We start from the raw sequence: 25647 nt of genomic DNA, 5'->3' as shown, positions 1-25647 counted from the left end.
GTCACAATCATCACTTCTTATCCACAGTTTGAGAAACAAAATGGTAGATACCAAGAGTTTAAAGTTGTGAGTTTATTGCATATGTAACAAAAATGAACATGACCTCCTGGGTCCAGCCTACTATACAATCACTGTTTATTCCAGCTGGTTCCATAACCACATTAAATAGAACTAGTATTTCTTTAAATACTTTGATTTAGACATAAAATGAAACTTTAGTGTACAACTTTCACAAAATAAATCTGCAATAAAAACAGTGGGAAGAATAACAAGGATAGCAGCAATACTTAAACAAGACATTACAAAATAATAAATTAAAAATACATTATAAAGTGGTCAAGGAACAAAAATTAACAAATTAAAAACAGAATCACATATACTGTGTTTCGGGACCCTGCTGTGCGACACAGCAGTGACCCTGGGCACAGAGTGTGTGGTGGCGGGGTCTTTACTTTTATGAAATCTGCTAGATTTCAAAACCACCTTCCTTGACTTGAACTAAAAATGTACAGCTGAGCAAGCTTTGATTTCACCATCTCAACCAACAAGCAGCCTTTTAAAGCAGGGCTCTGTCAAACATAATGCCCAAGTTAACTCTAACATTCATAAAGCAGTCTCATTTCTTCCCGATTTAAAACACAAGCAGAGTGGTGGTCTCCTACATCCCTGAGTGTATAGGATCGGCTGATAAGCAATATCAGGGCAAGGACTGAAAGTCTGTACCACTGGAGCAGTTTCTAAATTTGCTTTTGGAATAGGTACAAGAAAGAATTCAGAAGATGTAACTTGCACTTTCCTCAGGTCTGCTCCAAAATGTATTTGTGTACAAGGCAGATGGGTGATAGTGAAATGTGAACGGTAAACTTTTCTGTGTTATTCTTTGGGCAAGTCTGTAAACAACCAACCAGTTCAAACACTGGAAGTTGTTGCAGAGAACACGTTCCATCTTCTTCATGCTGGCAGACCACAAGGGAAAGAACATGCTTTAAAATTCTGGGTGTCAGAGGTGACAAGAACAGACTCAGTAAAAACCTCAGTCAATCAATGACTAAGTTCCCTCCAGCACCATCTCATCTCAACTTTCTGCTTGTCTTTCACAATTTCTTGGCCATGAAACCAGATGTGAAACCAGAATACTGAGTCTTAGGCAGAACCAAGCATTGTTTTAAACCCACACTTGCCTAGCTTGTTTATTTTCTCCATCCAGACAGTTTCAAGGCCTCCCTCACACATTCATGTACAGAATGATAAAATTAATGCTCCATCGTTACGGTAGTGGCACAAAATTGAAGACAACATAACGGGAGAGGTGGGAAAGCTGTTCCAAAGATTTATCGCTTAAGTAATTTAGAGGACAGTTCCCTCTCCTCACTGCTGCCAACATGGAGAAGGGACATTAGCACGGCTTTTAAATATACAAAAACATAGAATTTTACAAAACAGAAATCCTTGCCTATTTTGTGCAACCAACGAAGTGTTGATCTAAAAAGAGAGAAACTATCACATGCTAACTTGCTTGCTGACTTGCAGTTCTCCGGACTGAGAGCCCTCATCCTCACCTTGATTGGTTTTAGAGAGCCAGCTGTGCTTTTGTGTGAAGCTGGTGGGTTTATTTATTTATTTATTGTTAGCCCTTTCAGTGAAAAAAAACAATGTGAGACAGCATATAATATTTTGGGGCAACAACCTGTTTTGGATTTTTCCTATCTGCCTATGGTATATTGCACATACAAATGCATTGAAAGGGTTAAATACATCCCATTGGCAGTGACTGATTTCATAGCCATTTTCAACAAGCCAGGACTAGTGGAATTACATTACCCAATACAAGACTGCACAGATGTGCGGCTGCAGAAAGTTGCATTTTTCCCTCTACTGCAAGTGTCACACAATTTCTCCTTCCATGCCCAATAACCCATAATGCAGAAACTGGTCCTTAAGTGCCACTAGATTCTAAAGACTCTACGTACAGCTGTCTGAACAGGTCTTTCTTACAAAATCCTGCCATGTGAGCTTCTCTAGCCAAACTGTGCAAATCTCTCAAAATTATACAATTTCATACTTGGAATGCAATTCTGATACCCCCAACATCAAATCACAAGACTTATGGTCAATGGAAAATAAAACAAAGGGGGAAGATTCCAGGATTTTGACAAGTATATAACTTTTTGTCCTATCACAGTTTAAAGCTATTATCAAATTCAATTAAAAAAGACAAAATAGAAATATTCCAGTAGACATTTTCTATGAACAATCTCTGACCCACAGCTGAATTCCAATGCACTATTCCATAAACATAACATCTGTTAAATGTTTCAGTAATGAATCTCTCTAAAAATCAGGCTTGCCAAAGAAAATCCTATACAAAGCAAGTCTGCTTTACTTATGTTTAGACATGTTTGATGGCTAACTTGCTCTTTATGAAGTCATGTTATTTTGTTAAAATACTGTCTTATCTTGGTGTGCAAACTGGAAGAAATGTTATTTGACCCAGGTACTTGATTTGCTTTCGTTTCCCATTGCACTGGGAATCCATTTTAGCAAATGAGTTAGAGTACCAACCTTGAACATTAGTTTCAGATAGTTGAAAAAAATGCCATATGTGGCACTCTGGAGTAATTTCCATCTCTATAGAACTTAAGATAAAACCTTCCAATAGCTTTACGTAAAGTTTAGACTTTATTCACTATATAGTTATCCTTTTACCTCCCCCTCAAAAACACCTTTCACAAGGCCAATGACTTAACAGAACTTTGTTCCATTAGCTTAGCTTTTAGCAATTTCCTCATAAAATCTTTTAGAATTTCAACTCACAATTGTCTCTCAGATAAAACAGTGGCACAGAAATCACAGCTTTTTGGATTTATCTGATTTGAAAATTTTGTCTGTTTGCTTTCTCTTTACCAAGCTTCTTTGAAAAGTAGTTACATTTGGACAGACTATGGTAAGTGAATCTGCAGGAGAAATATTTTTCCCATGTGCAAAACAATTAAATTTCAACCAGGACATCCAAAAAGAAATAATATACACCACTTAAGCTGCCCTGGATTCCTTCATTTTTCTAGACGTGAGCCACTACTTTCACTGAGAGCTTCCTGCTAAGGCAGAACTTCAGTTACATGTGCATATGGAGTTTTATTTTCTGCTAGAAATTTGTTTTAACAGGTGTTTAAAACGTGCAATTCTGAATTCCAGTGCCAGTCAGATATTCAATAGCTGCTGGACTCTACAAGAGGCTCAAGCTTGCTTTAAGACAAAATAGCCAGGTACTCCTACCAGTTGCAAGTCCTCAGCAAACCAAGCTCAGATACTCAACTACAGATTGATACTCCTATAAAAAGACCACAGGTCATTGACCCTATCACAATATGTGTTACAAGTCTAGCAGAATATCTGGTGTAATCAAAGCCAAATGCTGAACTTGGCTGCATTTCATTTTATGGGGATGAAAGAAGAGGGTGGGGATTATTGTAACAAAGGGGAGAAAATGGCTGGGAACCACCACCAAAAGCCCCCTCCCCCCACCAACAAAGGAGGGGAAACAACCGCATCTCTCTAAGTTGTCTAGTGTTCCAATGCTTCAGACAGCTTAGCAGGAAGTTCACAGCAAGCTTCTTCTAGCTTTTGATCTGGTGGTCCATGAGCTAGTGTCTGTTTCCTTTGGTTGCCTCTTCACTCCACAGCAAATCCACATGTCTCTTCCACAGCTGTCAGTAGCTTCTCATAAAGCTTCTCATATGACTCATAAGGCGGAATGTCAATCCGGTTAAAGCTAGCCAAGATGAAAATAACAGTATGAACATTGCTGTATACGACCCAAAACATTTCACTTACAAAAACCTAGTTAACCCATGTTTAAAGATGTACTCTATAAAATGAACCGTGGTAGAGGTGAAAATTATTAGCTGTTTCAGTGACCAAATTAAACAAGATTAGGGCTTACTTAGCACCTTTTCCTGTAGTTCATGAACCTGCACATGGGAGATGTGAACTGGGGAAAAAGGAATTTTGTTAGCATTTGAGCTTGTTTAACTTCACTGTTCAGTGTTACCCTTTACCTAGTTTTTTTTTAAAAAAATATTGCCTCTAATATGGCTACACTTTTTAAAATAAAAATTTAGCTTTCACACGTGAAATGTTTGATAATTTTTTTTTGCTTAATAATAATGTATAATTCCAATGGTGGAATAAAGTTAAAAGCTTTCAATAACAATACAAACATTTCCATGCAATATTTGACCTGAAAACACTTGCAACATGTAAAAGGCACCAGGTTACCGTGCCTCTGGCTAGCGTCCAAAGCATTTTGAAGCACTGGTTTAGTCATCATAACGCTAACTTTTTCCTCGCCTAACAGGGGGAGAAGTTACTGAATCCAAAGCGTTTCCTGTATCAAGACAATGCTACTGCTGTCTGAGGGGCTGATGGTCCAATGAAATGTCAGACAGCAGCGTGCCTAACATACAGGGCAGCACTGGCTACGTACTTTGCCCCAAGTATGAGGCATATTAGGGAGGCAGTTAAGTGGATAATTTATTGGAAGTGTTGCTTCAAAGTAAGAGTTTTCCTACATTTTGGTTCTGAATGCCAAAATACTTAGGGTACCTATTAAAATGGCTTCCTGTACACGAGAGAGAGAGAGTTGGTCTATGCAAAAGCTAATCTCAGATTCTCTTGAAGCTCAATTCTGCAAACATATTAGTAGTGCCTTTTTTCTAATTTTATAGCTAAATGTACATGCAAGAACACCATTACTGTACTGCTGCACAAGGAATACATGGAATTACTGAATCATTGTCTTTGATTATTTCTTGTAACATGTATCCCTTTATCTGTGAAGACTTGACTGGACAATGGAAATAAATTAATATACTGTGCACCAACACAAGAGGCAGCAGATTTTAACAACACCTTCATCTTACCAAGTGTGGGCTTTTGGAAGGTTGTCTGTATTTGCATCTATCAAATGGATGGTAAACAGCCTGGGTCCTGCAGCGCCTGTAGAACCTTACAGACAGATATTCTAGTTAACGCACTTCAGCAACACAGTTATAATACATAATGAATTTGCCAAATACCGGGGGTGGGGGGGGACGAAGGGAATTCATTCCAATTTCAAGCAGGAATGTACCAGAGGTTAACTGCGAACACCAGTCAGTGCAGAGTTGGCCCAGGGGTTTTGGGGAAGTAGCTGGAAGTAGCTTTGTTAAGAACAAAGATATCACCCAACATGGCCCTCAGAAAACATATGGGTTTTTACTTAAATAAGAGCTTCCCCGTTTTCAAAATGGGAGAGGTGTGAGGGCAAGCAGCACTTGGGAGATGCACACAAAACATTACGTCTGCAAGGCTCCATTTATTCTCAGCCAACATGCATCTATAACGGGTCCATTCATAATGCGTTTAAGACACTGAAATTCTGTTGCCAGAAAGGCAATTTCGGGAAATACATTCAAAGTCTAATAAAAAAATACTTATAGCAAAGGTTTTGAGTCAGAGTATAAAATCTTCATTTAAGAAACAGTTTAAGTTGTTCATGTGTATTCGGGGACCCAATGAGATTTGTAAATTTCATGCACTTAAATATACAGTGGTTGTATATACAATGATTTTAACTACACCGGGCCAGAAAATAGTCTTCTCAGGAGACTGGCACATACTAGTGGTGACACCAACTGAACTGCTACCTGATAACAGGAATACAGACTTGTCAGTGCGTATCACTACTGGCAACCGCTAACATGCTCATTACTGGCAGAGGTGTTGAAAAATGAGAACTTCAATTCAAGGGCAGGGTTTCAGTAATTAGATTACTAAATTCTAGGGCCACATATTGACATGCTACTATTATTGTGCAGTGAATATGGAACAACTTTTACTGCCTTCTACGACTATGCATTAACTCAGACTCCACATCAGTCACCTTGCAAAGCCTTGAAACCTTGAAGAGGGACACGTGTGGACCCAGTCACAAACTGTAACAGCCTTGCCCTTCTTTCCTCATCAAACGTTTCCACGGCTTGCCAAAACCACTTTACGATATTGCTATCTGCCATGCAGTGCTTTAGACGTGTGTTTGACTTCCAGTCATTCAGGTCTATCTTATCCAGGCCTCCTATTATTAGCTGTTACATAATTAAAAAACACTTTAAAGCAACAGGCACTGAAATGATATCTTACGTTAATATCTATTACCCCAATCTGCTTTACAAACTGTAATATACTGCACATACACAAATCATTTTACCCACAATGAAAAAGTTTTCTGGTACACAGTATATAGTAATGCTACTAAACAGCTCAAGACAGGAGGTGAATACCCTCTCCAATTGAAACGGCAAGTGGATTTTAGGTAGGCGAATGCAATTACTTAAACTGGGTTTTGGAGAAGAAACCAGAGCCAACCCCCTACTTTAATTATCACTAGTTTGTTTGTTTTTTTTGTTTTGTTTTTTTTAACATGTAACCTGAAAAGCACAGTGAGACTCCTTACACTATACCAGAGCTTCAGACTTAGGCAAATGAGGGTCACCTACTAAATCATACACACCACTTTTCATAGCACTTTATCTGGAGGTCTTCCATCCCACCAATGACTACAGCGAAACCCTGCTTAATTTGTGAGATCTTACCAGATAACTGCCAACTGTGCCATGGCATATATATCTATACACTATTCTGTTTATCATCTCTAATAATAGACTACAAAACAAATTCCTCATCTCTCTTCCATAAGTGAAAATGGAATGCTGAGTAGTGGGAAAAAGTCATGATAGGCCACAGTCCCAACCAGCTGGAATGGTGATAAGGAAGTGGGGATACAAGATCCAATTGCTTAAAATTAATGATATCGTATATTCCAAAGGTACTCAGACTGTTTCAGGTGGTGGACCACATTTTAAAAAAGAGTATTGTCTCATGGATCTGTCTTGTGCCATGATCTGTAGACCGCCTTCCCTCTCATTCACATTCATTTAACATTGTGATATTTTCCATATAAACAAATGCTGCCATTGCTACAAAGTTTTTAATGCATTTTTTATTTGCCTTTCAAGGCAATTTAGAAGACTGAAACAAGAAATAGCATTATGTGACTAGCTGGCATGCCACAGATTGCTAGCAAGTGCTTCCAGGACCATCAATGGTCCGCAAGCTACAAGCTGAGAACATCTGCTTTACTATTAAAGGAGCAAACCATTTGCACTGAAAGAACACAAAACAGAAATAAATGAATGTGATATAAAGAAAAAATACTATTTTAAGTGGCTGCATTTTGAAATTCAGGTTTTAAATAACAGGCCCAGGTCTTTTCTGTATATTCTATACTTAAATTTTCTGCTTTCATTTTAAGTGCTCTAATCTTTGCTCTATGTAGCGTCAATAAATGACCTGGATTGTAAACAACTACAGAAGACAAGCTGTTCTGAGGAGGCTAACAAGCTAGACCCTCTCAATTCCCTGTTTATGCGATCTGCAATATAGAATCAGTCTTATTGCTGAAAAAACCAAAACTGTCCACCCTCCAGCATTAGCCCTTGGTAAAAATACATGTTGTCTAAACTTCTCCCATTTTAGACAGCCCTAGCCGTAATGCTAGTATCTCACGTGTACAAAAAAGCCAGAACAAACTAGCAACTGTGATTAAAATGAGACAGCTTTCTAGTACTGTTCATTATCATTGAAAAGGGCAAAACAATTTTTACATTAATACTCTAAACATTTGCTCATGGGTCATCCTGATCACAAAATAAAGTCATTCTGAATGATTAACACGTGTACCTCAAGCTCCTTCTGGTCAAAAGGCTTTAGTAAGTGTTGAGGAATAAGTTCATTAAAACCTTTTTGTAGAGCCAGAAATTGTGCCTCAATTCCTCTCATAAATCGCCAGTTTACATACAACCTGGGGGGGGGGAAGCCCAAAATGGAAAGTTAGGAGCAATGTGTTGGTTAGAACAGGGCCTTTTTATATTAGCAGAGTAGAAAAGTTTGGTCAAAGACCTATTATGGTTTGGATAGACAAAAACTGTGTTTACAGAAAAAACGTTTTTGACCATTTTCCTTCCATAACTACCAGTTCCATATCAACACAAAGAAAACAAGAACTAACTTTAAAAAAAACTATTTATTCCTCCTAGCTCTTATGGCACATATACAAATTACACTGGTGTGTCAGGAAGGTATATAAAGATGAAAACTTCATACAAAATCAGGCCAGAAAAATCAGCCCTAACTAGCTACTGAGAATAGGTCACTGGATCTTGTTTGTATCATTCATTACATCTCCCATCAATTCAGAGCATTTGTATTCCCAGCCTAAGGGAAAGCAGCAAATTAATGTTTGAAATACCTCAAAAAAAAAAGTATTATTCTGTACTTAGGTGTTGCAGATTTTCTAAAAGAAAATCTTAAAGTTTTGCCCTCAACCATCAGTCTCCCTTCAAATACCTATCACCACTTTTAGGCATGTCTGCTAAGCACCAGCTCAGAAGTCTAATCCCAAAATGATTTTAGTCATGTTTTTCAATATCAGTAAGTAACAGGACAGAAGTCAACTGAAAGCAGCAATTAATTAATATGTATAATAATAAACAACTAAGGGAGAAATATGAACCTGCTCTCTACATTTGATATAGGTGCGATCTTGAATTCTCTTTGGATTTTTTCCTAAAAAGAGATGACCTAGCTCAAGCACAAATTATTGGACACCATCCAGCAATTATTGGATGAAATTCTATGTACTGTGCAATGCTGCAGATTAGACTAGATGATGGGTTCTCAATCAGGTGGTCATAACCTGCCCTTCCCATATTGCTAAATAGAAGGTGGGTCTGGTATGGAAAAGGTTTAGAACCCCTGACTAGAGAATTATACTAGTCCTCTCCCGGCCTTAAAATCCATACCTTATAAATCCTGCAGCAAAAATGTCCCCAAATCTAAGACCCTTAGACCTATATATCCTTCAGAATAGACTGATTTAGTGCCAGCAGAAACTACTGCCATGCAGAGAACCACAACTCAGAACAGAACTTGGTCTTTCACTCCAATGGCTTTGCAGGGGCTTAAGTGCCAAGGAGTTACTTTCTAGTAATTTGCTCTGCCTGATTGAAGGAACACTGTTTACTTGCTCAGAGAAAGGTCTTCATTCCTCCCTAGACAAAGGAGGAGTCATTATAATGGACACAAGTGGTTGTGATGGGCTGGAAATGGGAACTTTCAGGAAAGCAAAGGATTTTCCAACATGCTTTTTCTAGGAGAATCTTTTTTCCTCCAAGTCCTAAACAAAACATACACTTGTTCACTAAAAACAATTTTCAGAACTCCCTCTAAATGTGCACTCTTCGTTACTTCACTTTTCAGATCCTAAGAATTGTATAAAGAACTCATCTTCTCCAACCCCTTCCTGTTATGTCTGGGGCAGCTGGTTCTTCCTGTGATACCTGACATATTCTTTCTTGTTCTCTTCTGTAACAGGAACATTTCTGCCATTTGGTTTGAGCTCATGCTGCAGAATCCGCCCAAAAGCATTGTGTTCCACACAGAAAGTATGGTCCAACACTGGGGTGATGTCATTCTCTCTGTCAATTAAAAGGAAAAGGATAAAACTGACATTTCCTCCCCCCCCCAATCTGTTGATGCACACAGACCAGTTGTTTATTGAATAAATAAGCAAGTTAATCTGTGGAGTGAAGGGTCCATCTGCCATCTTTCATAAGCCCTACATTTACTGTTTCCTAAGTTGCCTCTCTCATATATTGCCTTGTGGGTTTCGTAAGCCCAACCTATATGTTAGTTTCCCTTTTCTCTATCACATTGGCACACCCTGCTAGTAAACAGACAGTTAATTGTTATATTTAAAATATAATTAACTGATTTGTTGCCAGATTTCAACACAAAGTATGAGGAAGATCATGTAACTTTCTGAACTGCTGGTGAATTGACAATGAATTAGAACACAAAAGGAAAAGCTGCATGGATAAAAATGATTTGTCTTATGACCAATGAAACTCTGAAGGAATTTCAAATATATCTGAGTAAATCTAAGAGGATGTGACTATGAAAGATAATTTCTTATGTATGTCTAAAACAGTAGAACCAAGGGCACACTCCCTCACTGATTGTTTCCCAAGCAATCACACACAGAATTCATTAGATTTTGATATAAATAATTTCCACAACTGAATATTAGGCGACTAAGGACAAGGTTAGGATTTCCTTGAAGGATCCAGCAAGAGCGGAGCGGTGTCTGTATAAGAGTTTTCCTTCACAAGTACCTTCAATTCTTGGATTGGGAAGCAGCGGCTAGGAAATTGCGTGTTTTTGCAAAATCTGCTCTACTGTGAAGGCTCTCTTTTAATGTGACATCTTACTACCCCTGAGGTCTAGTGCTCTGTCTTCAACAGTTAAGTACTTGGTAAATGAATAGTACTTACAAAATCCAAACTAAACTCTTGTGCAGTTCTGGGTCAACAGATTCCAGATCAGATAGCTGAATGGGTTTCCCCAGCAGCTGTTTGTAGAAGGGAACTGTGAAACCCCCATTGATGTAGTGTCCATGGAACACAGCTAAACCCATTATCCGACCAACAAAATGGAAATATGATAAGTGATCCTGCAGGGGACACAGAAGAAAAAGAATAAATCATTGGAAAAGCAGTCCACTGCTGACATCTTGTGGCTATATTTATGCCAGTAGCAATGACTTTGTATCCAAGGATTTGCAACCTGCTGGGAACCAGGAGGTATGTCTACACTGCTATGCAAGCTTGGGCGCACTCACGTTTGAGCCCATACTCCCTTCTGTCTACACACAACTCTCTCAGGCTCTGGTTCAGACCTAGAGTCCTAGGTTCCCGCAATATTAGAGGGATCAAACCCTTCTGCTTTGCAGTGTAGATGCAGCCTCCTGACTGAAGTCCTAGAAGTCCACCAAAGGTATCCCACAATCCCATGGGCCAACTTCCTTTGTCCTCTCTATCCCAAGAACCGCCAGCTGACTGCAGGGAAATGGAAGCATCCGCCCCCCTCCTCCTTGCTGTAATACAGAAGCTTGGTGGGTCAGTATTTAAACCATGCATTGTTTTCTGACCAGCGAGCTGCAAACACACCATCAGAGAGCTTTCTGTGTTTGCAATGGAGACTGAACAGAAAAAGTGAGTGAGGCCAGTGAAATGAGACAGCTGCTGAAACTGGTCCCAGAGGCGGCTTTGCCTCAGGAGCAGCACAACCTGGGGCCACACTTGGAGGAGCTTTTTGATGCCCCATCCTCACCCCTAGGAACAGCCCATTCTCTCAAAGCCAGAAATTACTTCAGGAATGTCTATTATGCTCAACATGCTGGAGTAAACCACACACCTGATTGCCTCAGAAATCTCTGCCACCACTTTACCCACGGTTGATTTTTCCAACACCAAACTGGTTGGCAAAGAACCCGTAGCAGTCTGGGGTAGCCAGCCTCCAGACTGTTATAGCAACCTGCTTCTGGACCAGCATGGCTGTCCTCGTGTAGCTTTATGCTGGAGGGAGGTGTAGGTGGGGGTAGGGGAGAGGTAGGGTAAGCTGCTCACAAAGTTCCAGAAATGTAGCTTTTCTTCATGTGAAAATTCTGAACCCATTGCTGATCATCCCGTCTGCATGATGATGTGGTCCCACCAGTCTATGCTTGTGGCTCTACTCCAGAAGAGCTGATCTACGTAGGGGGCATCAGCAGCTGTACTGAATGTGCAGCATCAGCCTCTTTAAGTCTACCATGTTGTGTTCTCCTTGTTTTCTTCCTCCGCCTCCATCATAAGCTTTGTCAGGTGCCTTTGATGGGCCAGAAAACACCACTGAAATGTCCACCAGCTTCTCATGGAAGCTCTGCCTGTTTCCTGACACAGGAGTGAAAGCACAAGCAAGAGAAGCCAAAACATTGCTGGTTCTGACAGCTGGGAGCACAGAGACCAAAATGACTGCTTGGCAGGATGTGTTAGCTAGCTGTTCAAATTTCCTGTAACATGCAGGGTGGACAGTCAAGTTTCCCACATTGCACCATGGTCAAAAGGCTAAAGCTGCCACGTTTCAGGAGTCACCGGAAAGTCTGGGATATGGTTGGTGGGACTCAGGCCTGCGTGGTGCACTGCAGACACCAGAGCTCTGAGTTCAAGCCTGGGGTAGAAAATTCTTAATGTACAGTTGACAATCAGTGTAGATGATCAAGCCCTGGGTTTTCTAACCCACAGTCAGCTGACGCGAGTCCCACTAACCCTGGACTTACACTGCAGTGTAGACATACCCAAAGAGTCATTATTTCACCTACTGTCATATGACCAAGCACAAAAGAGCCATTTAATGATAAGATGTCACAGACGATATCTAATGAATTAACTAGATCAACTTAATTTGGAATGGTCTCCAAACAACATCTGAAGGGTCCAAAATCGAAAAAAGAAATGCAAGAACATGAACCCAAAGAAACCCTTTAGAAATACAAGCAGAAGGGAAAATCCAAACAAATCAAATGCTCATGAAGTAGAATATTCACCCCTTCACCCCTAAATCTTATTGATAATTTCTTCTGTTGGAAGTTGGCAAATAGCTCATTTCATCCAGCTCTAGACCAGCCACATGTTGCTTATGCTTGCAGGTTTGCCTCAATTTTTAAGGAGTAGGCTTTTTCAACCTGAGGCCAAATTTCTTCCAATACATCCTCTTGCACAGTACCATCTTAACTTGTCAACATTGGGATTTTAGTCACTGATTTAACTGCATGAGGTGTAAGTCATGCCTACACTAGGGATCCCCCCAAAAAAATCACAGCCCAGGAGGCTGTGGCTGCAAGAAAAGCCCCTGGTGGTCACATGCAGTCACAGTGGCCGCATTTGAGAAACGCTGATCTACTCTGACCTCCTGCATAACACAGCCCAGAGGTCCTCCCTGAATTAATTTCTGTTTGAACTGAGAAAATCTTTCAGAAAAACATACAATTTTTAAACCAAGACCGGAAGTTAAGTTGGAGAATCCACCACAACCCTTGTTAAGTTGTTCCAAAGGTTAACTTCCCATCTGAGTCTGTCTAACTTCAACTTCCAGACATTGGATCTTGTTATACCATTGTCTGCTAGACTGAATATCCAATCATCAAATTTTTGTTCCCCATGCAGGTACTTATAAACTGTGATTAAGTCACCCCTTAATCTTCTCTTTGTTAAACTGAACAGATTGAGCTCGAAGTTTTTCACTATAAGGCATAGCTCCCAATTCTTTAATCAGTATCTTTTCTTGCAGCCACAGCCTCCTGGGCTGTGATTTTTTTGGGGGGATCCCTAGTGTAGGCATGACTTACACCTCATGTAGTTAAATCAGTGACTAAAATCCCAATGTTGACAAGTTAAGATGGTACTGTGCAAGAGGATGTATTGGAAAAAATTTGGCCTCAGGTTGAAAAAGCCTACTCAAAAATTGAGGCAAACCTGCAAGCATAAGCAAAATGTGGCTGGTCTACTTCTACTTGGCACTTCTCAGAATTCTATCCTGTTTATTAATAAACATCCTTTTGAGTTGTTTACCCCACAACTGGACACAGTGTTCCAGTAGCGACTGTACCAGATGCCAAACACAGAGGTAATATAACCTCCCCACTCTTACTTGAGGTTCCCCTGTTTATGCATGCAAGGATCACATTAGCCCTTCTGGTCAGAGTCACACTAGAAACTAATGTTCAACTGATTATCCACCATGATCCCCAAGTCTTTTTCGCAGTCACTGCTTCCTAGAATAGAGGCCCCCATCCTGTAAGTATGACCTACATTCTTTGTTCCTAGATATATAACTTTACATTTAAGCCATATTAAAGAGCATATTGTTTGTGCTCAGTTTACCAAGCAACCTAGATAACTCTGTATTAGTGACCTGTCCTCAGTGTTATTTACACTCCCCCAATGTGTGTGTCATCTGCAAACTATCAGTGATTATTTTATGTTTTCTTCCAGGTCACTGATAAAAAAATTAAATAGTATAGGCCAAGAACTAGTCTCGGTATACCTCACTAGAAACACCCTCTCAATGACAATCACCAGTTTATAATTATGTACTGAGACCTGTCCATGAGCCACTTTTTAATCCATTTAGTGTGTGTCATGTTTAATACTGTACTAGTCTAGTTTCTTAATCAAAATGTCATGTGGTACCAAATCAAATGTCTTAAAGAAGTTTAAGTTTATTACATCAGCACTATGACCTTTATCAACCAAATTTGTAATCTCATAAAAATCTAAATTAGTTGGACAGGATCTATGTTCCATAAACCCATGGTGACTGACATTATATTACCCTCGTTTAATTCTTTATTAAATGGAGTCTCATATTGACTTCTCTGACTGAGGGCAAAATATGTGGGGCCACTCCACTCGTTGGCTAGGCATTGTTCAGGAAGGAATAGTGCTTACACTTTCCAATACTTCCCAACCCTAGTATTTAAGAGAAGCTGCACCCATGCATATGGTCTTAACGGACCAGGTGTTTAACAGTACCAAAGAAGCTCACATGACAGCACACAGCAGTGCTGACATATCATAAACCACATACTACTTCCTGGTACATCACTCTAAAACTTGCTATCGCATTCGTTCATATCCCATCACAAAGCTTTATTGTTTACCCTCTTAAGATTGGACAATTATTTACAGAAGTAGAAGTGCGGTTGAGCTCCCACTGAAGTTTAACACATATGATTATTGCCCTAATGTTAATACTTACAGGATTGATAGAAGAGTCTGGATTGATTTGCAGCATGTAAATATTGTCAGTAGAGTACTGGAAGAGTCCATAATAGGGGTTCAACATTTCATGGCACAGTAAATACAACCACTCTCTGCCAAACAAAGCAGGATTTTAGTGAAAGTTTCACTGAAATTTCAAACATTTATTATAACTCTGTCAAACAGTCCTGAATGATTTATTTTCAATTTTCTATCAGAAATCTGGCAATCTATATTGCTGAGGGTGGAGAACGATAAAGCTTCCTCTAGGAAGCCAGGAAAAGTCTGGCTCATTTACATACAGATTTTGATTTTACTTTAAAAGTATTGTCAAGGAAATTAGCATTAATAAAAAAAAGTGGGAAAACAGACTCTAGTAAGCAGTTAGGGTAATGTAATCATAACTCAGACTTTTCACTCGAACTGTGGGACTGAGTGTGACCAAAGGAAAACAAGTTGCTGGGTTATTTAAATCAGTGGATTGGCAGGAGCCCCCCTAACATGAGTGTTCATAATATTTCCAGATAGCTAGCTAACTAACTTTTGGTGCAGAGCTAGCTAACTGGAAGGATATGAGGCACCACTGGGCAACCTTTACTATGCATTAAAGTTTTTGAGCAGTTAATGTGTATTTGGGTCATATGTTCATATAAGTGATTAAGTGATGTAGGAGCCTAAGCCCCACTGACTTTCCAGGAGCTTTAGGCTCCTAAGCCACTTGTGTGCTTTTGAACATTTTACCCATATAGCGGGGTGGCTACCCTGCTCCTAAAATAGAAGGGGCTAAAAGCAGCCCTGGAGAGGGCTGTGGCTGGCTGATTGGGGAAGCAGCCACAGCTGGGCCACGCCCCAGTCAGGCCCCAGCTGGCCTGTATGAAAAGGCTGTGAGCCAGAGGCCAAGGAGTCTCTCTCGAGGCTGGGAGAGAGCAGGACCTGGCTGCCTGCCTGACAGCAGGGTGGGTGGTGCCATGCTGGGGAAGGAGCAGGCTGAGCAGGGGTGCTCCAGGCTGTCAACTCCCCAGGCTGTAGGGCCTGGTCCAAGGCCGATAGAGGTACTGGGAGGCAGAGGAAGGCAACAGATCCAAACCCCCTTGCCTATGATGAGTGGCCTTTACACTGCCGTCTGCCTCAGGGTGCGGGGGCTTGGCGATGACTGGCAGTAGCCCAGACTGAGGCAAGGTGGGGATAGTGGGTTGGGGATTCCCCAAGAAGGGGAGACCCAGAGGCAGAGTGTGGGGGTATGGCCAGGGGGCAGAACCCAAGAGAAAGGGGCACTGGGGTCTGTGAGGGACATGGGGGCCAGAGCTGTGCAGATCACCGGCCTGCAGAGGGTGCTCCAGGCTGGAAAAGAGCTAATTCCCAGCAACCAGCAGGAGGTGCAGCAGGGCTGAGTCTGCGCTCCTTTACAACCCACTGGTGCCTTAATTCAGCACCCAGTCTTTAAAATTACAGATTTATATATGCATACATTTGAGAACACATACGAACATGAGTTTTGAGGAAAAGTTAAGTTTAAGGGCAATGATGTAATTGAAGGGACATCAACTTGAATTAGTCTTTTTTGGGGGTGGGGGGGGGAGCAGTATTCAGTAGTTTCATGTACTACACATCTGCCCCACCAATGGGTTGTAGATTTACAATCACATTTTCGTATTTAAAAATATGTTCTTTTAATTCCTCTTGCTGTGTGACAACCATACAAAGCTGACAATTTGGAAGAAAAGTGTGACTATCCAAAGTATGCCCAACTGAAATGAGGTTTATTTCAAACCTACTTCAGTTATAGAATTTTTAGGTATTATTACTAACAATAGTAGGAAAAGTTTTCATACTTAAGTGAGAGTTTTATGTTGACAGTATTCCCTCCAAAATGATCTGCAATTCAACCCGTATTTTCCCACACTTCCAGTAACAAAAGCAAAGGAGGAATGCAGCAGCAAAACAAACATACAGTAAATATTTTGCCTAAAGGATCTCTCATTAAAGCAAACTGTATAACCAAGTGACTCACTGTAAGAAAAAGCAAGGTTTTAAAGTAATATTTAAAGGGAAAATGACTCAGAAGTACTGAGGTGCTGGAAGGAAGAGTCACAGACAGCACAGTAATAGTAAAAAAGCAGCTTCCAATTGTTAAGCATTGATGTGACATGAAAAAGGAGGGGCAAAACCAAAAAGAATAAAGCAAATAAGAAAAATTACAAGCAGAATTTTGTGGGAAGTCAGTTTTTGGATAGAATTTGGAGATGGACAGGATCTTGATGAAAGTAGCAGGGGTTATACTGTTCCACTATCTGGAACAAGAGAGTAGTCTAACTACATAATTCTGGATCCTCTGAAGTTGTCTGCAGAGATTTGGGAAAATCATAAAAAGATATGGAACAGCAACCGTCTAGACAGGAAGTGATTAAGACCTGAATAAACATTGTAGCAGAGGCATTGTCAGGGTAAAGATGAATTCTCACAGCATGTTAGTGGTGGCAACAGGTGTAGGTCACTAAGCACTTTAAAAGGCTGTTGTACAGTTAAACTAAAACATTCCAGACAAAAAGGACTAAAAAAATCAAGGTCTCACCTTGCCACTCCACCATAATCCAAGCCTTCTTCTCCTCGAAATTTTACCATCAGCCTCTTTTTCAAGTCTTTTGGCCTCATCTTCATTATCTGACGGTAGGACTCCTATATATATTACAAATAAGACAGTTCTTTCCTTTCCATGGTTATAAGTCTACTATAAAACACTAGAACCATATAGGTTGTCATTTGAGTCAAGATTTCCCCAGTATAATGCATTAGAGTATTTCATGGTTGGTGTCAATGTGAACTCCAATAACATCCCACTAGTATTAGTGTTAAATAGGATTCAGAGGAACAGCCGTGTTAGTCTGTATTCGCAAAAAGAAAAGGAGTACTTGTGGCACCTTAGAGACTAACCAATTTATTTGAGCATGAGCTTTCGTGAGCTACAGCTCACTTCATCAGATGTTTGAGCTGTAGCTCACGAAAGCTCATGCTCAAATAAATTGGTTAGTCTCTAAGGTGCCACAAGTACTCCTTTTTTTTTTTTTTTTTGTTAAATAGGAGAAGATACATGGAGTCTGATTCTATAAATTCAGATGTTTTTTCTATGTACACATGATCTTAATATTACCCATTCCCAGAATAAGAAGAGACTTCCCCAATTAAAATAAATCTTTATATGACTGAAAAGCACAAGCAATAATGTCAATCAACGATAGATGGACTGAAAATACAACTAAGGGATTTCACTAAGAAAAATTCAGATTAATTTGTTAAAAATCTAACCAAACTGTCACATTAAATTCTTGACTACTTGTAATTTTAGATAAAGAGGGTCAAGTTTCCTGCGAAGTCTACAGAAAGAAAAAAAGGTTTCAGTGAGACAAGACAAGCTGCACAAGTGTGGAAACGCCGGCACAGACTTCTCTCTGCATGGCACATTCTGAAGATATTTTCATACCACCACAACCTTATATTCAACATTTGAACCTCAGCAGTTAACATTTTCCTCAATGTTATTCCCGTATATTTTCATACTGTGCTGCACTGCATTTAAAAAAAACTCTGTCGGTGTCGCGTTGCATGACCTACCCTCCCCATGCTCCTAAGGGAAGTGTGTGGGGCGGGCGGGGAGGGGGTTGAGAAGGGAAGTACTCAAAACAAGCAAGGGCTCTAATCACAAACTGAAACTCAGAGTTAAGAAGGTAATAGGATTGGTCTGCTACCCAGTCGGAAAGGTAAAAAAAAAAAACCAGACAGATAATTCAATATGCTCTGAAGTGGTACTTCAGCTGCTCTTCTCTAGCCACAAATTTAAGTATGAAAAATAATCCTGCAATTTTGTAGCCCAAGCTTATGTTTTACGGCAGCTTTATCTCCTTAGCCATATCTACTTTTGTACATGCCCTAGGATGAATCAGATTCACTGTGACCAAAGAGCAATTTTGCATAAGAACTAACAGCAGCATTTGACTCTCACATCTCATCGGTGATGCACAAAGCTACATACCTCAAATATTTCTTCTCTGGATACTTCAATGCGGCAGTGACCAGCTTGTGGTTGCTGAAGAGAGAGTTCATGTCTAAGGACTTTTAATTTCTGTACTAAGTCTCTTTCATATCTTTGTGCAGGCAACTCCTCACCATCTTCTAATGACCCCTCATTTGGGACTGGCAAAGGCTGGCTCGGTTCTTTTAGTTGGCATTGATGGCTTTGGAAAAAACGAAGTAAAACATTTACTCTAAAAGCAAAGCAGTAGAAAATGTGGCATAAGGCGATGGTCGTGACAATGAAAGAACTAGTTAACCCGCCTTTTCATTAATACTTAAATGAAGCAAAGTGGATTGAGCAGCGTAATTACTGCAGCCCTGCTGCCTTTTATTGGAGGCTGTAACAAATCAGGATACATACAAAAACTGAGATAACTCAACTATTCCCAATTCAATGGTTCATGATAATACTATTAATTAAGAAGTTCTGAAAGACAATATTATTCACCTTTGTACAACGTTTATATTGACTGCTGACTGAACAGTGATGAAAAATTTCATTGACTTCTCCAACATTGAGACCACTTTAAGAGCTAGGACATTCCATTACAAAACTGTTTGCATAAGAGCTTTATAAATTAAACAGCTTAAGACCACATTCTCATTGCATTTTACTTGGGCTCCATGCAAGTAAAACAAACACCAAAATGAGGTAGTAAATACTGTATCTATTGTTAGGATTAAAAAAATATGCTGGTCTCAAAAAGTTACAGCATTATATCTAAATTTAACTGATTAGGGACAAAGAAAAAGCTAAGCTATTTTAAAAGATACTTCAAACCACAGGAGCCTAAAATTAAAAGATGAATTCTCTACCGTGTGAAGTTCTTACTTCATAATGTGATGTAATCTTGGGTCTGTGAACTGTGTGGTTCTGTTATTGTGATCTACAAAATATATTCTTCCAGACACTGTACTTCTCACTTCCCAACCCGGTGGCAGAGGTCCTAGTTCATCACAATTCACACTGTTAAGGTCTCTAGAGAGAGAGGAGAAGGAAAACAGTTAGAAAGTATTGGTAATTAAAAGAAAAACAAATTACTCTGAAAATAAGATGAGTGAACTTAGAGTTCATGAAGGCGAGGGGAGATTGGCCCCCGTCTTACATGGCATTCTGTTTTATTTGTTATGCAAGAAACCCAGATATTCAAACAGGAGGGATAGATCTGAAAACCAGGAATATTATAAACACCTTGGAGTGATAGCAGAAAGCAAATTAGACATGAGTTTGCAATACAATATGGCAGCAAAGAAAGGTCAGTGTTGACAGCGTAGTTTTGGACTACACATTCAGAGGCACATCACTACAGAGCAATGAGATAATAGACCCTATTTGCAACTGCATGTGGAAAATTGCAGTCATTTCTGAACATCTTATTAACACAGAGAATGAGGAATTGGAAGGAGTTCAGAGTACAGCAATAAAAGTGATTAGGAGCCAGAGGGTTAGAACTGAAGAATAACTGAGAACTAAATACGGATACTTGGTTAAGCAATTAAATGGGGAATATTTTCAAATGGCGTAAACACCATGGAGGGATTTCTCATGGGAAGAGGACTACCAATACAAATGCATTAAAAGAAACTCCTTTAAATGCTAACAGGGGTTTCTTCCCAAAAAATACAGCATTCAGAAATGTAAGACTATGAATTACAGTGTTCAAGAACCCAGACCGTTAAAAGCTGAGGTGGCTGACTATTCCCACTATCTTTTTAAAAGTGTTAGTGATAAAAATAGGTACAAGCAGGCAAGGAGATATCACTTCTAATGAGCAAGTTTCTGATTCTAACCATATGATTAATAATTTCAGTACAACTCATTTATTTAGGGAGGCATTGTTGACAACATTTTCCTTTTCATTCTAGGTAATCTCAAATGTAATTTTTTACAAGTGCTATTGAAGACAGTACACTTACTTACAGGTAACATTTCAATTCCATTGACATGATGTATTTTACACATGCAGAATTGCAAAGGCAGAGGACTCCAGCAGCCTAAGTATAGGAAAATACTAGTAGGGGCAAAAAAGGGATGGAGTCATTGAAGACTTATTTAGACAGCAACGTTGTTCTCATTAATAAGGAAGTGAAAAATGCACTAGACAGCTGCTATGATGCACATTTTAGTTGAGGTTCAAGATGCTGCCTGACAGATATTCTGAATGGGAATACTCCTAAATCTAGCAATACATTATGAACATAAGTCAGTGGATTGTGAGGCTATGGGGAAAGCACATTTTAAATCATCTAAACTTCCTTAGTGCAGGAAAAAGCAGGTTTTCATCAGGTTTTCTAAAAGATTTCGGTTATGGCTATGTGTTTAGATCAGCTGTACATCTGAAACAGTAGTTTAGTGATCTGATCACATCCAATTTTTAGTGTACATTTGTGCTTAATGGCAAGGACAAGTTTCTGCCCCAATTATGAAGTCTTGTCTCAGAACAGGTACAGAAAGAGAACAACCTTTGCTAAAAAATAAGGCAATGTTATCGCTAGTAAGACACTGAGACCTGTTTACTTAAACTGTTGTTCTTGGAAGCCTGTCTCTGCACTTTGCTTCATCTATCCAGTATCTTGCATTACTCCAGTTAGTTATGTTGTCTGCACAGTGAGCATAAAGTTGCAAACTTTCATAGTTTTACTTTGCAGGCTTTGGGGCACAGACTGCCTATAGGAACATTATGGAGAAGCAAATCCCCTCAGGGAAACTAGCCAGCGATGGATGTATAGTCACAAAAGACTGGATTAGCACAGGCTAATTCTTTAAAAAGGCTTTACCAAATTAATTTTGTGGAGGATTCATATTTTCCCAGCTGAAATTTGTTGGTCTGAAATTAAGCGAATTTTAAATAGTTCTTTAAAAGTAATTTTTCAAGTCTCTAGAGTGTAGAATTGGCAAAATATTTCTGCTTCAGCTGCACAAAAGGTGAGCCATACTATAATTGAAGACATCAACCAACCATTCAGGAGTCAGAAGTTATCAGTAGTCTAAAGCCAGCAGAATTTAGCTTTTCTCAGTTGAGCACTCAAACTGCTCTCAATTTCAGAAAAATTTTAGGTCATATTCAACAAAGCAATTTGCAACTTTATTAAAAGGATGAAGTCAAATCAATGTTTTATCAGTGTGACTTCAGTAAAGGTTACATGAAGTTTTTACTTGATTTAAAAGTCGCTGGTAGTTAATTTGTAATTAATAAGCAAATAAGTATCCTGAGGGGATTGAATTGAAGTCAATAAAGAAATCTATGATGATTCCTTATTCTGCTGTCTCTCAGAGTAGGAATCACTTCATATCAGCACTTCATGATTCAGCTGACTGCCATAAGATGAAAATAACTGACTTTGTGTAGCTATGAATACATACCTTGGTATCCTGGGGTCATGCCACGTACTAACTCCAGTCTGTGTGTGCAAAAAATAAACCTGTCCCTGTACCGTTGTCCTTTGTTCTACATAAAGGAGGGAAAATATTCCTTAATTATTCTAAATTATAAATTCTTAAAAATCTATAAGCAGTTTCTTAAAGCTATAAGCATATTCTTTTACAACATAATCAGGGAGAGAATAGATAACTTAAGCCATCCAGTCTGATCTCTTGCACTTTGGACTCATTAGTATGTTTCACTATCCAACTGCTCTTAATATTTCTAATATCTTAAGTTCAGATCACGATGCCTTGAACTAATTCTCTTCTTTTATAATGTGTTGATTATACTACTATCTTAAAATAAACTAGATAATTGCCTTACTCCCAAATCTGGTGTCGTCTTTTTTCCTAGATAAGATTTAATTCTCCCTCTCACCTTATCCTCTGATTCTTGTTTCTTTGTTGCCTTTATATTTTCCTGTAGTTTTTCTCGCTCTTTCCTAAACTATGGGCCTCAACCCTGTACAAAATATGGTCACAGGGAAAGCAAAATAGCACTGCTACTCTAGTTTAAGAGGGTTTTAAATGCACTCTCCATGCATAAACATTCAAATTTAGCATTAGCTTTTCTGCAACAGCATCACACTACAAACTCATGTTTAGTTTACGATCAGCGCTAGGTGTCTCTTGCAGGAGCTGTTTTCTAAGCAGCCATTCTTCAGTTTATATCTGTACTGCTTATCTCGTGTTCCTAAATACAGACCATTACAGACATACAGATATTGCCTGTACTAACAAGTAAAGCATGTATTTTATATTGAAATTAAGTTTAGACATAAAGCTCTCTAAAAGACTTCAGCAAATGTACAGTTCCGGAAACACTTACCGTAACCTTCAGGTAGGTCAGGTGACTGATGACCATGTGGTCTATTCTGAGGTGTTTGTACATGACCTCTGACTTCAGGGTTTCGAAGTCGCTGTGCCTGAAGCCTCTGATCTTGACTAGGGGATTCCACAAACCTACAATTCCCTCCACCAGCAGCACCAGTAGTATCTGTATATGGTGCTGGTTCCTCCATGAAACAGCTGAGTGGCCTTCCAGGTCCAGAATCTTCATAAACCGTTCTGAAAGCAGGGACGCTCACAAAATTAACACAAAGGTTTGTATACAAAAATGGCTAATTTTTTTCCTCTCCATTATTTGATTTGAATGAACTGCAACTTCTATGACACATACTATACCTTACTTTAAATAATTATATATTTCATTCATTCAATGTGTGCACACATATTGAATTTATATTTATGTTTATATATAGTGTGTACACTCTATACACACACACAAATTTCATTCAGTATATGTTTATGTGCTTGCACACACAAGTATGTATAAATATATAATTAAATTGTGTGATTAGCAATACACACAAATTTATAAAGAAATGGTCCAGAGATATTATATCTCAGGACCATTTCTTAGTTAATTTGGCTGCATTACTATTCACAAGAATTCCCGATTTTATTTTTCCAAAGCATAACACATAGCATGAACAAAAATACCATGAATGGAATTAAGTGAAACTAAATACTCAGCAGAATCAGATGTGACACTTACCCTTCGTTCTCCAACAGCCCTCTACAATCTACCACAGAACCTCCTGAGCCTATTCTGTCCCGTGTCTGTAAACTGACTGAAATAGAAAAAGAAATATTGAAGACAAATCCTGCCATTCCAAGAGTGCATCATTTTATCAATACTTCACATCTGCACTAATCAATATTTTAATAAGTGTTCTTGATTAAGAAAGAGGTAGTATCCTGATTTCCCAAATGCAAACTACTAGCATCACAGCTCCAAAAGCTAGGCTGAGTCTTCCCTATGAATAATCCAAGCTAGCATTTACTTTTGTTTATAATACGGATGATTTTTATTTATCAGCATTCACGAAGGTTCTACATCTCTTCTGTGAGTACCGAGTCAAGGAAGCCTGGAACTAGAACTTTATTCACCACTAGATGTCACCACAATGGAGAATTACAATTTTTGCCAATTACATTGCCTCCAGTGAAGAGGAGTCGGGAAAAGAAAGGGGATTTGATTGTATTTTTAAGTTGAAGGCATAGTTCAAAATATTTAAAAAACAAAACAATAGAGTAAAATTTGGGCTAAATGCTCCGAACAGAGCAAGAAAAACAACAACAACTGATTAGACAAACTTCCTTCATTTTTAAGTACCCCAAGTTACAGATCAGCTTACACTAAGAGATGGAGTACTTGTGGCACCTTAGAGACTAACCAATTTATTTGAGCATGAGCTTTCGTGAGCTACAGCTCACTTCATCGGATGCATGCCGATGTTTCCACGGCATGTTTCCACGGCATGCATCCGATGAAGTGAGCTGTAGCTCACGAAAGCTTATGCTCAAATAAATTGGTTAGTCTCTAAGGTGCCACAAGTACTCCTTTTCTTTTTGCGGATACAGACTAACACGGCTGTTACTCTGAAACCTGTCACTAAGATGGTTAGGCAAGCACACTACCACAATGTCAAAACAACAATTCTCTATCAGGTGGTATTCTCAGGAAAGTGCCTTAAAAATGGTGTTCTGCAAAATGTTTATATCTCAATATCTTCCTTTAGGGTTGATAATACCAATGAATTCCTGTTATATATCACCTTGGCCTACATGTACAATTGGTTTTCCATATAGGAAGTTTACCCTAAGTAGCTGTATTAGAACCACCACCAAAATCGTCCATTCCCACTTATTCATACCATTTACGCTTACAATTACCAGTTGGAAGAAAGCAATTTAGATAATGATTAAACAAATTTCAAAAGATCTAACCTAGTCCCTGTTCATTTTCAGTAACCAGGACATCTAATTAATATTAGTATAAGGAACACAAAGGGGATTGAAGCAATAAGTGACTTCAGGAAATGACATTTGAAAGATTTTTTTTTTTTTTTTAGGCAAGTTTTCCCTTTTAGCAACCATCTGAATCTTGTTTTAATCCGAGGAGTTGTAAGTGTGAACTATAACTGCTTCTTTTTATACAGACAGGAATGTTCTTACCCACTATTTGGCCTCGTACTGCATCAGTATCTGTGGGGTTTAATTTGCATAGATCCAAACGCTGGTCTGCAAACGAACAATTAAAAAAACTCAACCCAAGCAAATATTGAACTGAAGTTAATATTCACAACTCAAATATATACCACCAAGGACTTTTGCAAAATACATTTTTTAAAATGCATGTAAAAAAAATATACTAACATCCAGTATCTTTTAGTCTGCTGATGGCATTGGAAAGGAGACGGACACACCCCAGGAAGCCAGCTCCCTGTTTCTTGTGTATTTTCTTGTGATTCCATACACTGATGGTTATAGAATCTGTTTTCCCAACATATCTAGAAAAATATATATTTAGAAGAACAGATTAATTCAAGCTTGTTCTATTATTCTACAGTATTT

General features: G+C 39.0%; 1 protein-coding gene across 5 annotated transcripts in view; it reads right to left on the bottom strand.

The window, feature by feature from the left end:
* Positions 1 to 57: 57 nt before the first annotated feature.
* Positions 58 to 25647, bottom strand: part of SMURF1 (SMAD specific E3 ubiquitin protein ligase 1) — a 59418-nt gene continuing 33828 nt past the window's right edge. For 2 of the 5 annotated variants that reach the window (XM_073361901.1, XM_073361899.1), the window contains 15 exons: positions 25450 to 25583; positions 25249 to 25314; positions 23786 to 23861; positions 23057 to 23295; positions 22168 to 22252; positions 19636 to 19782; positions 18763 to 18964; positions 17308 to 17411; positions 14734 to 14848; positions 10431 to 10609; positions 9438 to 9575; positions 7780 to 7900; positions 5924 to 6125; positions 4923 to 5007; positions 58 to 3772 (listed from right to left, as the gene is read on the bottom strand). In XM_073361901.1, coding sequence (XP_073218002.1) covers positions 3673 to 3772; positions 4923 to 5007; positions 5924 to 6125; positions 7780 to 7900; positions 9438 to 9575; positions 10431 to 10609; positions 14734 to 14848; positions 17308 to 17411; positions 18763 to 18964; positions 19636 to 19782; positions 22168 to 22252; positions 23057 to 23295; positions 23786 to 23861; positions 25249 to 25314; positions 25450 to 25583 — 1993 coding nt within the window. In that variant the 3' untranslated portion in view covers positions 58 to 3672. The remainder of the gene's footprint in view (positions 3773 to 4922; positions 5008 to 5923; positions 6126 to 7779; positions 7901 to 9437; positions 9576 to 10430; positions 10610 to 14733; positions 14849 to 17307; positions 17412 to 18762; positions 18965 to 19635; positions 19783 to 22167; positions 22253 to 23056; positions 23296 to 23785; positions 23862 to 25248; positions 25315 to 25449; positions 25584 to 25647) is intronic. The other 3 variants (XM_073361902.1, XM_073361900.1, XM_073361903.1) reach the window with 2 other exon arrangements.

This window comes from Lepidochelys kempii, chromosome 10 (assembly GCF_965140265.1).
Source record: "Lepidochelys kempii isolate rLepKem1 chromosome 10, rLepKem1.hap2, whole genome shotgun sequence".
Taxonomy (NCBI): Eukaryota; Metazoa; Chordata; order Testudines; family Cheloniidae; genus Lepidochelys; species Lepidochelys kempii.
The sequence above is the reverse complement of the archived record's forward strand: the minus strand, read 5'-3'. Positions and strand labels throughout refer to the sequence as shown.